This window comes from Oncorhynchus tshawytscha, linkage group LG21, assembly GCF_018296145.1.
Source record: "Oncorhynchus tshawytscha isolate Ot180627B linkage group LG21, Otsh_v2.0, whole genome shotgun sequence".
Taxonomy (NCBI): Eukaryota; Metazoa; Chordata; class Actinopteri; order Salmoniformes; family Salmonidae; genus Oncorhynchus; species Oncorhynchus tshawytscha.
Genome location: NC_056449.1, coordinates 18,106,809 through 18,122,644, shown reverse-complemented (window position 1 = coordinate 18,122,644; position 15,836 = coordinate 18,106,809). Strand labels below are relative to the sequence as shown.

Here is a 15,836-nt window from a genome sequence, read left to right as displayed (position 1 = left end):
ACAATGTGAATAGTCTGGGTGGCCATTTGACTAGATGTTCAGGAGTCTTATGGCTTGGGGGAAGAAGCTGTTTAGAAGCCTCTTGGACCTAGACTTGGCGCTCTGGTACCGCTGTCTATGTAGTAGCAGAGAGAACAGTCTATGACTAGGATGGCTGGAGTCTTTGACAATTTTTAAGGCCTTCCTCTGACACCGCCTGGTATAGAGGTCCTGGATTGCAGGAATCTTGGCCCCAGTGATGTACTGGGCCGTTCGCACTACCCTCTGTAGTGCCTTGCGTTCGGAGCCCGAACAGTTGCCATACCAGGCAGTGATGCAACCAAACATGCTCTTGATGGTGCAGCTGTAAAACCTTTTGTGGATCTGAGGACCCTTGCCAAATCTTTTCAGTCTCCTGAGGGGGAATAGGTTTTGTCGTGCCTGCATCACAACTGTCATAGTGTGCTTGGACCATGTTAGTTTGTTGGTGATCTTGAAGCTTGAAGCTCTCAACCTGCTCCATTGCAGCACTGTTTATGAGAATGGGTGCATGCTCGGTCCTCTTTTTCCTGTAGTCCTTAATCATCTCCTTTGTCTTGATCACTTAGAGGGAGAGGTTGTTGTCCTGGCACCACACAGACAGGTCTCTGACTCCCTCACTATAGGCTGTCTCGTTGTTGTCGGTGATCAGGCCTACCACTGTTGTGTCATCGGCAAATGTAATGCAAGTTTCTTTGTTTTTACTCTTCTAGAAGCCAAATAGGATAAAATAACAATACATCTGTAAAATATTAAAATGATAAAGTTACATCTAGAAAGCAAACAAATCATGCATATATGTTTTTATTTCCAAGGTTGATGCTGTGCAAATCTTAAAAACATCTTATGTAAACAACAGTGTCTTGAAACCACCACCAGAGTCAAATGCACGAGACACATAACTCTCCACTAAAAACACATTCAGTAGTAGTGACATAATGTAGGCTACAAAGCCAGCGCTCACTTCCAAACTATAGATTACATCACTTTTGCAGTTCTCCTTGTCCTTCCATTATTGAAGTCTGAGCACATATGGGTTTATCATATGAAAGCAAGTTTCAATTCAGCAGATAAGCCTTTGTAAATATTTTGGTCACCATGTCATTCAGTTCATGAAAAATAGCAAGAATCAAACAATATGTCCACAAAATAATATCCACAAAATCATTGAATATAAAATATTTTAAGACCAATCAAAACTTTTTGGCTCTTGATTTTATTAAATACGATTACAACAAATAAAATAACAAATGATAACACACATATTGTAATGTGTGGGAGTGACTGAGTGCAAATAATGTTATGATTACTTCCTTCCAACGGAATGGCACATTACCACTGTTATCAGCAACTGTAAATTGAGACCTTTGAACAAACATTCTATCATGCCTTTGAGAAAATGCCTCCTGCGTCATCAAATCAAAATCAAATCAAATTTTATTTGTCATATACACATATTTAGCAGATGCCATTGCATCTGTTGTTCCTAACTCCAACAGTGCAGTAGTGTCTAACAATTCACAACAATACACACAAATCTAAAAGTAAAAGAATGGATTTAAGAAATATACAAATATTAGGACGAGCAATGTCGGAGTAGCATCGACTAGAATACAATAGAATACACTATATACATATGAAATGAGTAAAACGGTATGTAAAACATTATTAAAGTGACTAGTGTTCCATTATTAAAGTGACCAGTGATTCCATGTCTACGTACATAGAGCAGCAGCCTCTAAGGTGCAGAGTTGAGTAACTGGGTGGTAGCCAGCTAATGATGGCTATTTAGCAGTCTGATGGCCTTGAGAGAGAAGCTGTTTTTCAGTCTCTCGGTCCCAGCTTTGATGCACCTGTACTGTCCTCGCCTTCTGGATGATAGCTGGCCATCAAATATGGACACAAACCCAAGATTGACTGCTCTTGGAACATGACATACTGTATCTTTGTGTTGCAATAGCAAATGCCATGAACAAGTCACCTCTGCTGTCTGCATAGCCTGCCTGTACATTAAATAAACAACATGAATCTGTCAGCAGTTCACTGCTCCTCTCAGAGATGATGTCATAATTATTTCAAAGACAAAATGAAAACCATTCAAACATACAGTACCAGTCAAAGGTTTGGACACACCTACTCACTTAAAATCAGATACCACCTGGTGCTTCTCCCCTGACAAATAGATGTCTGACCCAGTAGCATCAGTTGCCCTCTTTGTGAAGAAGCAAACATGAGTCACTGAGCCACTTTGTATCATGGACCATTACAGTAGTGAGTTCTTGTGCAGCTTGTTGCTTGCTCTTTGCATGCACATACAGTACCAGTCAAAGGTTTGGACACACCTACTCATTCAAGGGTTTTTCTTTATTTTTACTATTTTCTACTTTGTAGAATAATAGTGAACATATCGGAACTATGAAATAACACATATGGAACCATGTAGTAACGAAAAAAGTGTTCAACAAATCAAAATATATTTTATATTATAGTAGCCACCCTTTGCCTTGATGACAGCTTTGCATACTCTCAACCAGCTTCACCTGGAATGATTTTCCAACAGTCTTGAAGGAGTTCCCACATATGCTGAGCACTTGTTGGCTGCTTTTCCTTCACTCTGCGGTCCGACTCAACCCAAACCGTCTCCATTTGGTTGAGATCGGGGGGTTGTGGAGGCCAGGTCATCTCATGCCGCACTCCATCACTCTCCTTCTTGGTCAAATAGCCCTTATACAGCCTGGAGGTGTTAGGTCATTGTCCTGTTGAAAAACAAATAATCGTCTCACTAAGCATAAACCAGATGGGATGGCATACGATGCTGTTTAAGTGTTCCTTGAATTCTAAATAAATCACTGACAGTGTCACCAGCAAAGCACCCCCACACCATCACACCTCCTCCATGCTTCAAGGTGAGAACTACACATGCAGAGATTATCCGTTCACCTATGCTGCGTCTCAAAAAGACAGCGTTTGGAACCAAAAATCTCAAATTTGGACTCACCAGACCAAAGGACAGATTTCCACCAGTCTAATTTCCATTGCTCATGTTTCTTGGCCCAAGCAAGTGTCTTCTTCTTGGTGTCCTTTAGTAATGGTTTCTTTGCAGCAATTTGATCATGAAGGCCTGATTCATGCAGTATCCTCAGAATAGTTGATGTTGAGATGTCTGTTACTTGAACTCTGTGAAGAATATATTTGGGATGCAATTTCCGAGGCTGGTAACTCTAATGAACTTATCCTCTGCAGCAATAGTAACTCTGGGTCTTAATTTCCTGTGGCAGTCCTCATGAGAACCAGTTCCATCATAGCGCTTGATGCTTTTTGTGACAGCACTTGAACTTTCAAAGTTTTCCAGATTGACTGACCTTCATGTCTTAAAGTAATTGACTGTCATTTCTCTTTGCTTATTTGAGCTGTTCTTGCCCTAATATGGACTTAGCCCTATCTGTTAAAAGACCATCTTCTGTTTACCACCCCTGCCTTGTCACAACACAACTGATTGGCTCAAACGCATTAAGAAAGAAATTCCACAAATTAACAAGGAACACCTGTTAATTTAAATGTTTTCCAGGTGACTACCTCATGAAGATGGTTCAGAGAATGCCAAGAGTGTGAAAAGCTTTCATCAAGGCAAAGGGTGGATACTTTGAAGAATTTCAAATATATTTTGATTTGTTTAACACTTTTTTGGTTACTATATGATTCCATTTGTGTTATTTCATAGTTTTGATGTCGTCACTATTATTCTACAATGTAGAACATAGTAGAAATAAGGAAAACCCCTGGAATGAGTAGGTGTGTCCAAACTTTTGACTAGTGCTGTACATGACAAAACATCGCATTCCAGAACAGAGAATGGCAGTGATTGATTTATTATATACAATACTCTGTACAGTCTAGTCTGTACATGAAGAGTGATGGACTTTACAAAAATGGATGCTTATGGGAATGATTGATGTTTTTTCTTATAACCATAAATCATAGAAGTGTGTCAATAATCACATGGAACTGAAAGCATGAACAAAGTCAAGGTCTAATCCTCAACAGAATAGAACGGCACATAGTCCAAAGTGTACCAATGAGCTCCTTTGATGTCTGTATAAATCACAGAGGAAAATTTTGATAAACTCTACAACAATCAACATGCTGTAAACATACCATTGCACATGAAACATCGGCATAAAAAAAAGACCTGTGTGGGAGTCAAGCTGCTCCTCCCTCTCTGCTGGGCAAATTGTTCGAACCTGAAGGGCATTATTTGGGGTTTGTACTTTCCACAGGCAGTGGCTGAGACGTGCTTGATGTGCACGATATTGTGCAGGACATTTCCAAGGGATGCGTCAGGTTGTCGCCGGGCGAAGTCAGACTCTGGCTGTTCTCTTGGAGTGGCCACATCTCCTGCAACGTCAATGAGGGGTGGTGGGCTGGGTGGCTGCTCATTAGTGGCCTCCTCTGCCTGTAGTTGGCCCACACCTGGAGGATGGTCTCTTTGAATGGCCGTGTGGTCAAGGTGTACAGGATGGGGTTGAGGGCACTGTTGATGGGCAGGATGAAGATCACTACCCAGGAGCTGATGGTTCCTATTTGGGAAGAAGATTACATTATTATCCATTTAATAATACATGAGCAACGGAAATGGATATTCTGCAATCACATTCTCCTCGGTAGACATACACATAGAGCCTACATTCAGTCACGGATGGTAGAAAATGTGCCAAAATAAACTAGCCAGTCTTGCCAAATTTCACAAGGCACACATTTTTTACCTGAAAGTTACCAAGGCTAGTTGAAATGATGTTTTACAAGCCAGGCTGGCTTGTGCCCTAAATCCTTAAGTTCCATTCCTGTGTATAAAGTTCATGCATGGGAAGTAGGGTGAGGTGTGGTGGGTTGGTGGGGTTAAAGAGAAGAGAATGATGGTTCGAGGATGTTCTGTGATGCTGGTCCCATTTGTAAACATGCTTTTAGTACAACCACACATTTACATTTAGAGTACCCATCAGTCTGGAAGTGTGCTATTCAATTTACAACTAGAAAATAGGATTAATTATGGAACTAATCTGAATGATGTAATGTTACAAACTCCCTGCTGGAGACTCACAGCAAACCATCTCAGAGTCCTCTCAGAGACACAAACACTAACTTTCTAACCTTTGCAGTAGGCACCACTCCCCACTGGAACCTAGCAGGCCAGGCTATGGTTTATAATGTCATAAACTGTCCTTTCACACCTAGGGCCTTGGCCACTGATTGGTTGACAGGGCAGTTGCTAGGGCAGTTGCTAGGGGGCCACACATCTGCTCCTCTTTCTGACTCTCCAGGTCACACACTTTTCAGTCTCTTTCAAGCCGTCACAGAGAAGGCAGCAAGTTCATCTCTGTCCTGCACAACAACTGGACTCATTCATATCTCTGGACATGAGGCATACCTCAGGGCATGTGGGATTGCGTGCGTATTTAAAGTTGTGTATTTGTGTATATTACTGCTAGTCGTTCAGCACTATATCAGCTTATATTTCTATACAGTCCTTTATCATTTATTACTGCTTTATACTTTAAGATTCTGTATCTGTGCATTCTTGCCCTGGTGTGTTCATTCGGTATGTGTATATTCATTGCCTCTGTTTCTCCTATTACAGAACCACTACCATTCCACTACCTTTCTACATGTCCATTTCATTCCCGTGTGTGTCAATAAAGTAGCCGTGTGTGTAACTCTGAGGTTGCCCTTTTCCCCTCTGACAGGGGTAGGTGCTAGCAGGTCACAGATGGTCCCAAATGGAAAGTTGCTCTCTTTCCTGAAAGTATAATATCTGTAAAAGAGACCGATTGAAATACTTATCTTTGATGTAAGATGGCACTGCACAGTAGCCTACATATTGTATGTTTTATAGCCTACAAATTGACCTTGTCTGTTTGATACAATGTTAGGGTTTCCAAATAAAATGTTTGAAATGATAAAAGTAGTCACAGATTATGAGAGTACTGAAACTCCTACCTGGAATCTCCACCTGCAACAGCGATAGAATCTTGAGGACAAAGATGGGTATCCAGCAAAGGGAGTCTGTGATGACGATGGAAAAGAACCTCTTGGCTATGGTCACCTCGTTCTTGATATGGTTACTATATTTAGTCGTCTGGGTCCCTGTCCTCTGGATGTTGTAGAACATACTCCCATAAGACAATACGATTATAAGGAATGCTACCAGGTTCAGGCCTGTAGAGGAAATAACATTCATTGTGAGCTCCTTGTACTCATACAAAGTAAAATTCTTAAAATACTTAAACTTTCAGAACAATTCAAACAATTATTACAGTTAGCAGATAATTAAAAAATACAAACAATATTTACCTGGCTTAAAGAGAAGGAATATACTATATATTGTTTACAGGAAACTCATTCAACAATTTTAGAGGAAGTTGTGTGAAAAAAGGACTGGGTGGGGTTGAAATACTTCTCCCGTGGGCAAAGAAAAACTAAAAAGGGTTGATGATATTAATTAACAGAAATTTTGATCTGAATGTAGAAATTGTCCAAACAGATCTGCAAGGTAGATGGACGATTTTAAATATGTTATTGGACCATAAACAGATATGGCTCATTAATCTTTACGGAACAAATAATGATCCGCGTGTCTTATATATATAATAAATGATCAACCCTACAAGCAATACAAGACTATTATTATGTTGGGAGATTATAATACCTCTAAGGAAATCACACTACAAACTATCACCTTTATGGAAATCCCAAATGTCATGGATATATTGGACGTAGTGGATATATGGAGGCTTAAATATCCTGACCTAGTGAGATATACATGGCCAAAGCTCAATCAAGCTAGTGGTGACTACTTTTTTTTATGTCATTCTTGTTGGCACCAAACATTTTAAAAGTGTTGATAGGGGACAGAATGCGGTTGGACCATCAGATAATTGGCATATACATTACTCTTACTGAATTTTCACAGGGGCGAGGATATTGGACATTTAATCAAAGCCTATTGGATGATAACTTGTATTTAACTATGACAGAGGAATTTTAACTGAATTTCTGACATAACATAGGTACAGAAGATCCCATTATTGTATGGGACACTTTTAAATGTGCCTTTAGAGGCCACGCAATTCAGTACTCAGCTCTAAAACAAAAGCAATTTAGGTTAAAAAAAGGAGTCAATTTTAACAAATGATGTAGAAGGTCTAACAGAACAGATACAGTCAATAGCAATACAAACTACCATAAAGGCTCAGAATAAGTCAGAGGAAAAACTAAAATAAATGGAGGAACTTATTCAAGGTGAAGTGTAATGTATTATAAAAATCAAGCACACTGGATGGAATATAGGGAAAAAGGCAGCAACTTTTTTAAATTTAATTTTCAACATAGAAATGCTAACAAAAATAATTTTCTGAAACTTGTTACAAATGATGGAGTCACCAAATTATATTTTGAAAGAGGAAACAAAGTCCTTTAGCATATGTTTTCATTTCAGTCTCCTCCAACCGAAGCAAATTGTATGGATTTTTAAAATTAACCGCTGTACAGAAAGACTCATATGAAGGCGAAAAGTCTGGGAAAACTCCAGGGCTGGATGGCATACCAGTTAAGGTATACCAAACGTTGTTTTTTATATACTCAGAGGACTGTTATTAGCATGTTTTAACCACTCCTATGTGAATGGTAGATTATCGGACACTCAACAAGAAGGCCTGATTTCATTATTACAGAATAGGATACAAGTGGTAAATATAAACATGCTGTACATTTAAAAATATTGGAGGCCCCTTACACTGTTGTGATGCAAAAATATATAGCACAAGAATTAAAGTATTGTCAGATATTATTCATTCTAATCAGACAGGTTTTTTACATGGACGATACATTGGAGATAATATAAGACAAGTACTGGACAATAGAATAGTATGAAAAATCTGGGAAACCAGGCCTGCTATTCATAGCTGACTTTGAAAAGGCTTTTGATAAAGTACGACTGGAGTTTATATATAAATGCCTGGAACTTTTATTTATTTTATTTAATAAAGGTTTAATAAAAACAATTGAGAATTTATTTTAAAATGGGTGAAAGTCATGTAGAGTAACCCTAGGTATAAAATAGTAAATATTGGCTACTTCTTAGAAAGTTTTAAACTGTCAAGAGGAGTAAAACAAGGCTGTCCACTATCGGCATATCTATTTATTATGGCCATCGAAATGTTAGCTATTAAAATCAAGATCCAACAATACTATCAACGGGTTAGAAATACAGGGCTTAAAAACAAAGGTGTAGAGAGCTCCCAAGTGGCACAGTGATCTAACTAGCTATGCCACAAGAGATCCTGGTTTGAGTCCAGGCTCTGTTGCAGCCGGCCATGACTGGGAGACCCATGGGGTGGCGCACAATTGGCACTGTGTCGTCCGGGTTAGGGGAGGGTTTGGCCAGCAGGGATGTCCTTGTCCTATCGCGCTCTAGTGACTCCTGTGGCGAGCCGGGTGCATGCATGCTGACACAGTCGCCAGGTGTTTCCTCCGACACATTGGTGTGGCTAGCTTCCGGCTTAAGCAGGAAGCTTGTGTCAAGAAACATTGCGGCTTGGTTGGGTCGTGTTTCGGAGGACGCACGGCTCTCAACCGTTGACTCTCCCGAGTCCGTACGGGAGCTACAGCAATGAGACAACACTAACTACCAATTGGATACGACAAAATCGGAGAGAAAAATAGGTGCTTTTTTATATTAAAAAAATATTAATTAAAACATAGGTGTCATTGTACACTGATGATTCATGTTCTTTTAAATACACAATTTGGATCCCTCCAGCCTCAGAGAATCTAGATACTTTTTCTAACCTCCCTGGAGGTTACAACCAAATTATGATAAAAGTACTATATTACATTTTGGATGACTAAAAAAGAAAGCGAGTGTAGCTGGTGCATGAAGTCAGGTGCAGGAGAGCAGAATGAGTGAGCAACGTACTTTACTCAGAAAATAACGGCACAAGGTAAACCAATACACTTGACCAATAACCAACGGTAAATATTACGCATGGGTGAACACAGCACCCGTCGAAAAACCAGCCATCATAAACCGAACTGAACATAAAAATAATCACGCACAACAAACATGGGGGAAACAGAGGGTTAAATACCTGAACATGTAATTGGATAATGAAAACCAGGTGTGTAGAAAATAAAGACAAAACCAATGGAAAATGAAAGATGGATCAGCGATGGCTAGAAGACCGGTGACGTCGACCGCCGAACGCCGCCCGAACAAGGAGAGGAACCAACCTCGGCGGAGGTTGTGACAGTAGGTTACCAATAAAATGGTCTGATGTTGATGTGGACATACTCGGTATACATATCCCGAAAGAAGTAAATGATCTCACTCCAATAAATGTTTATAGAAAGTTAGCAAAAATAGACAAGATCTTGCTACCATGGAAAGGAAAATACCTGTCTATTTGTGGAAAAATCACCCCGATTAACTATTTAGTCATATCCCAGTTTACCTATTTGCTTATGGTCTTGCCTACACATAGCGAACAGTTATTTAAATTATATGAGACAAACAATATTCCATTTTATTAGGAACTGCAAGCAAGACAAAATTAAACGGGCCTATTTATGTAATGAATATGAATTCGTGGGGTAAGAAATTATTAAATATTTAAGCATTAGACGTCTCACTAAAGGCTTCAGTCATACAAAAGTTATACTTAAATCCGAACTGGTTCTCATGCAAATTAATAAGAATGTCTCACCCCATGTTCAAGACTGGCCTTTTTTTTAACCTTTATTCAGATTACAACCTCGCACTTTCAGTTATTTCAAAAGCAAATCATCTCCCAAATATCGCAATTTTTAAAACACACCATAGAAAGTTGGTTGCAATTTCAATTTCATCCACCAGAAAAATAACAGCACAAATAATACAACAAATATTGTGGTTAAACTCAAATATACTAATATATATATATATTATTATATAAACATAATTTTTGGATTCAATAAAAATGTATAATCTTTGTAAATGCATGGAGTTATGTCACACAAGCAGCTAACAAAAATATATGGAAATGTCTGCTCTACCCGAAATTACAACCAACTAATTACAGCAAAAAATGGAAGAGGAAAGTCGAAGGGGAAAAATAGGGAACTGGTCTGTCAGCCCTGCATTAAAGATAATAATTGGTTAAAGAAAATTATGATAAATAAAAAAGTATCCCAGTTTCATTTAATCACCAAAAATGGACAGCTGTGCCATGTAGATTGCAAAATAGTTGGGAAGAGATTTGAGGTACGGATTCCATGGCACATGGTTTATGAACTGATACGCAAAACGACACCAGATTCAATTAATTAATTCAATTAATTAAATTATTATACAAAAATCTTGCAACCAATAAAATGTTATAGATATATGGGCGATACAACCTTCCCAGCTCTGCAGATTTTATAATTTTCCTCCCTCATGATGCTATTTTGTGTAGTGCACCAGTCCCTCCTGCAGCAAAGCACCTCCACAACACGATGCTGCCACCCCCGTGCTTCACGGTTGGGATGGTGTTCTTCGGCTTGCAAGCATCCCCCTTTTTCCTCCAAACATAACGATGGTCATTACGGCCAAACAGTTCTATTTTTGTTTAATCAGACAAGAGAGTACTCTCCAAAAAGTACGATCTTTGTCCCCATATGCAGTTGTAAAACATAGTCTATCTTTTTTTATGACAGTTTTGGAGCAGTGGCTTCTTCCTTGCTGAGAGCCTTTTAGATTATGTCGATATAGGACTCGTTTTACTGTGGATAAAGATACTTTTGTACCTGTTTCCTCCAGCATCTTCACAAGGTCTTTTGCTGTTGTTCTGGGATTGATTTGCATTTTTCGCACCAAAGTACGTTCATCTCTAGGAGACAGAACACGTCTCCTTCCTGAGTGGTATGACGGCTGCGTGGTCCCATGGTGTTTATATTTGCATACTATTGTTTGTACAGATGAACATGGTACCTTCAAGCATTTGGAAATTGCTCCCAAGGATGAACCAGACTTGTGGAGGTCTACAATTTGGCTGATTCCTTTTTCTTTTTATGTCAAGCAAAGAGGCACTGAGTTTGAAGGTTGGCCTTGAAATGCATCGACAGGTACACCTCCAATTGACTCAAATGATGTCATTTAGCCTATCAGAAGCTTCTAAAGTCATGACATCATTTTCTGGAACATTCAAAGCTGTTTAAAGGCACAGTCAACTTAGTGTATGTAAACTTCTGATCCACTGGAATTGTGATACAGTGAGTTATAAGTTAAATAATCTTTCTGTAAACAGTTGTTTACCGACTTGCCAAAACTATAGTTTGCTAACAAGAAATGTGTGGAAATGGTTGAAAAACCTGTATGTATGTATGTATGTATGTATGTATGTATGTATGTATGTATGTATGTATGTATGTATGTATGTATGTATGTATGTATGTATGTATGTATGTATGTATGTATGTATGTATGTATGTATGTATGTATGTATGTATGTATGTTGGTATGTATGTACGTACGTGTGTATGTGTGTGTGTGTATATATGTGTATGTATGTACAGTCGTGGCCAAAAGTTTTGAGAATGACACAAATAATAATTTTCACAAAGTCTGCTGCCTCAGTTTGTATGATGGCAATTTGAATATACTCCATAATGCTATGAAGAGTGATCAGATTAATTGCAATTAATTGCAAAGTTCCTCTTTGCCATGCAAATTAACTGAATCCCCCCCAAAACATTTCCACTGCATTTCAGCCCTGTCAGAAAAGTACCAGCTGACATCATGTCAGTGATTCTCTCTTTAACACAGGTGTGAGTGTTGACGAGGACAAGGCTGGAGATCACTCTGTCATGCTGATTGAGTTCAAATAACAGACTGGAAGCTTCAAAAGGAGGGTGGTGCTTGGAATCATTGTTCTTCTATCAAACATGATTACCTGCAACGAAACACGTGTCGTCATCATTGCTTTGCACAAAAGGGCTTCACAGGCAAGGATATTGCTGCCAGTAAGATTGCACCTAAATCAACCATTTATCGGATCATCAAGAACATCAAGGAGAGTGGTTCAATTGTTGTGAAGACGGCTTCACGGCGCTCAAGAAAGTCCAGCAAGCGCCAGGACCGTCTCCTAAAGTTGATTCAGGATCGGAGCACCACCAGTACAGAGCTTGCTCAGGAATGGCAGCAGGCAGTTGTGAGTGCATCTGCATGCACAGTGAGGAGAAGACTTTTGGAGGATGGCCTGGTGTCAAGAAGGGCAGCAAAGAAGCCACTTATCTCCTGGAAAAACATCAGGGACAGACTGATATTCTGCAAAAGGTACAGGGATTGGACTGCTGAGGACTGGGGTAAAGTCATTTTCTCTGATGAATCCCCTGTTTGGGGCATCCCCTGTTTGGGAAAAAAGCTTGTCCGGAGAAGACAAGGTGAGCGCTACCATCAGTCCTGTGTCATGCCAACAGTGAAGCATCCTGAGACCATTCATGTGTGGGGTTGCTTCTCAGCCAAGGGAGTGGGCTCACTCATAATTGTGCCTAAGAACACAGCCATGAATAAAGAATGGTACCAACACATCCTCCGAGAGCAACTTCTCCCAATCATCCAGGAACAGTTTGGTGATGAACAATGCCTTTTCCAGCATGATGGAGCACCTTGCCATAAGGCAAACATGATAACTAAGTGGCTCGGGGAACAAAACATCGATATTTTGTGTCCATGGCCAGGAAACTCATTTTCCTTTTGGGTTTTGTGGGATCTTGTTTTCTGTTATGTGTCTGTGCCTGACAGAACTGTGAGCTTTCGTTTTCACTTTTGTTATTTTGTTTGAGGTTTAAAAAAATAAAATAATAATTAATACTTTCCACGCTGCGCTTTCGTCCATTCCTTTCCACGAGAGCCGTTTCAGGAATGTTGATATTGGCAAAAAATATATATGGGGGATTGGAAGTGATGCAGACAATTACATTGGTGGATGCCACAATCAATCACAATGACATATTAAAGCTGATCTACCCCCTACATTTAATAAATAAAACAATTATTACAGTTCGACACACATGGGACAAAGGCCTGTGTGACAACGTTCATGAGCCAACATCAATTTGTTTTAGGGGCCCAATGTGGTACTGCCTTTGTAACAGATAATGAGATACATTATAGAAAAGCACATATATAGAAACCTTCAGTGATTATGGAAATATGTCTTCTGTTCTCAACCCCATGAGAGTATGTACCCCTCATTGAGAGGCTGAATGCGCAACAGTACCACCCACAGTGTAGCAACCCTAGAGCAATTCGCTCAAGGGAACAATGGATGTAAACATGGTAGTTGGGATTCTGACAACAGCAATCTTCTTGTTGCCAGTTCATTTACCAGACTTGGGATTTGAACCAGGCAGCAACCCTCTGGCTACTAGCATGCCTCTTTAAGCTCTGGGCTAATAAGTGAGCCTCATGATTTTAAAATGGAAGCTACAATTAATAAGCAGCACTTGGAAATATATAGAAATAGGCCATCTTCCTGTCAGTGACATTGGAACAATGCTCATGTCAGAGTGACATTGGAACAATTCTAATTTCAAACTGAAATTGGAAATAGACAATACTCATTTCAGAATGACATTTACATTTTGACCTTGACAGTGACATTAAGTTAGATAAGACACCCACCCAGGAAAATGACGATGGAGTACACCTGCGCCCCTGTCGTCTCGGGCTGCTCCGAGTGTAACGGAAAACACACGCCGTTGGTACCATAGAAGTTCCGGAACAATCCTTTGAAGACCAGGGGGAGGAAGGCGATGACGAAGCCAATAAACCAGATGCTGAGGAGAATGGAGACGGTGCGCCGGCGGCCCGGGGTTAGATACCGGAAGGGGTAGACGATACAGATGTACTTCTCCAGGGTGAGGTAGGTGAGCAGCAGGACGGAGACCTCAGTAGAGAGCATGGCGAGGGAGCCGATCACCTGACACTGGACGCTGTCCATCCAGGCCTGGGCGTGGCGGTTGTACTCGCCGCGGAACTTGAGATCATAGGCGCCGATCATGAAGAGGTAGACACCCATCAGGCCATCGGCACCTGGGTGGTGGAAGTGGGTTGCAACAGTAATTACTATGATCCAATTCAACTCAGTGTATGGATTGATACTGCTGGACTTTTTACAGTGAAACAGATCTCTAACGTCAGAGTTCGGTTACCTGTGCACTACCATTCAATCTATCTCCTTGATTAAAGGGACATCTCACTCCATAGTCAATCAATTCTACTGTCATTTGTCAGTCATAAAATGCAGAAAATAGTTACTGTAGAGTTACATCAATGCAAACTTCCGTAATTTAATAATGGGCCAAGCTTTTAGTCACAGTAGTATGCCTTCAGAGCATCTACAAGTGGAATATAGGCACAGCTCAACTTCAAGACACTTCTGAGGTATGAATTTGATGGACAAATTGATTTCAGAGTGAATCTGTTCAGGATTAATAGCAGTGTCATGTACAAACTGATATGTTATAATCAGCAATGACAAACTTTTCTGGTAATATATTAACTTTATCGTACACAAACTTTGAAGTCTATTTGACTCTGCTGAGATGTCCCCTTTTTCAGTAAGCCATCCATTAACATAGAGATGAAATATTTGTGCAACAAAATCAAACGAAAATTTTAATCGAACTGAAATTTCAGACGTAAATTAAATACATCATTTTGGTCCAAGATGAATTTATCTGGCTGGTGTTTGACTTTGGCCACGGTGATGCCAAAACAGACTACATATTTACCGCTCACACTTCCCCTCAGTAAATGACACTAGGCTCTGTCTATTACAACATTTAGTGACTCATTGTATAACATAGCGCTAGACCATGTAATTGCACATCCTTTGAGACGAAAAGGTAGCAAATGTGCTTGTCAAAAAGCATTTTTCATCTGACACATTACATTGTGAAGCCTGGCGGATTTCCAAACCCATTCTGATCTTCACAGGGATAAGTCCTAAACATATTACTGTCTATCTAGTTCAATTGAACAGAAAGGTGTGTCTTACAGTGTAGGGCACACAGACAGGGGCAAGTCAGGCAATCTAGCTATCCCACTGACTTCCAAGGGACTAAGACATGAATATGTCTCTCATTCCCTGCATCACGGTATCTGTGACAAATCTAGTTTAATTGAGCAAAAATGTGGGCCTGACTTGTAGCAAAGGCATAAAGACATGAAATGTAGCTATGTAATGTTGACTCCCTCTGACTCCTAGGTGTAGTACAACATTATTAACATACTATGTACTAATGGTTCAGTGGTGGTCACTGCGATTGTCGACAGTTCAATAAATAAATAAACCTGCATATTAAAGCTAAAGACCCCAATTCAATTGTTTGCGGATCAAGGAAACCTGCGCTGAGGGTTCACTAAGAATGTTCACTCTGTATCTGTGATGTTCACATTTTAATCGACACCCCAGAAGTTGTCCCTCTCTTGGACATTGTCCTTGGATATTGGAGTGAAACCTCACCTTCCCTTAGGATACAGAGTAAACATTCTAAATGAAATTGAAACCTCACCTTCCCTTATGATACAGAGTAAACATCCTGAATGAAGCTCATACCTTCCCTTACAATACAAAGTAAACATTCTGAATGAAGTTGAAACCTCACCTTCCCTTATGATACAGAGTAAACATTCTGAATGAAGCTGAAACCTCACCTTCCCTTATGATACAGTGTAAACATTCTGAATGAAGCTGAAACCTCACCTTCCCTTATGATACAGAGTAAACATTCTGAATGAA

At 39.8% G+C, this 15,836-nt stretch overlaps 1 protein-coding gene across 1 annotated transcript in view; it reads right to left on the bottom strand.

Moving 5' to 3' along the window:
• Positions 1–3,805: 3,805 nt before the first annotated feature.
• Positions 3,806–15,836, bottom strand: part of LOC112247604 (relaxin receptor 1-like) — a 99,553-nt gene continuing 87,522 nt past the window's right edge. Inside the window, exons 16-18 of the mRNA XM_024416411.2 lie at positions 13,715–14,125; positions 6,013–6,231; positions 3,806–4,595 (exon numbers count right to left, since the gene is read on the bottom strand). Of these exons, the coding sequence (XP_024272179.1) occupies positions 4,270–4,595; positions 6,013–6,231; positions 13,715–14,125 (956 nt within the window). The 3' untranslated portion in view covers positions 3,806–4,269. The remainder of the gene's footprint in view (positions 4,596–6,012; positions 6,232–13,714; positions 14,126–15,836) is intronic.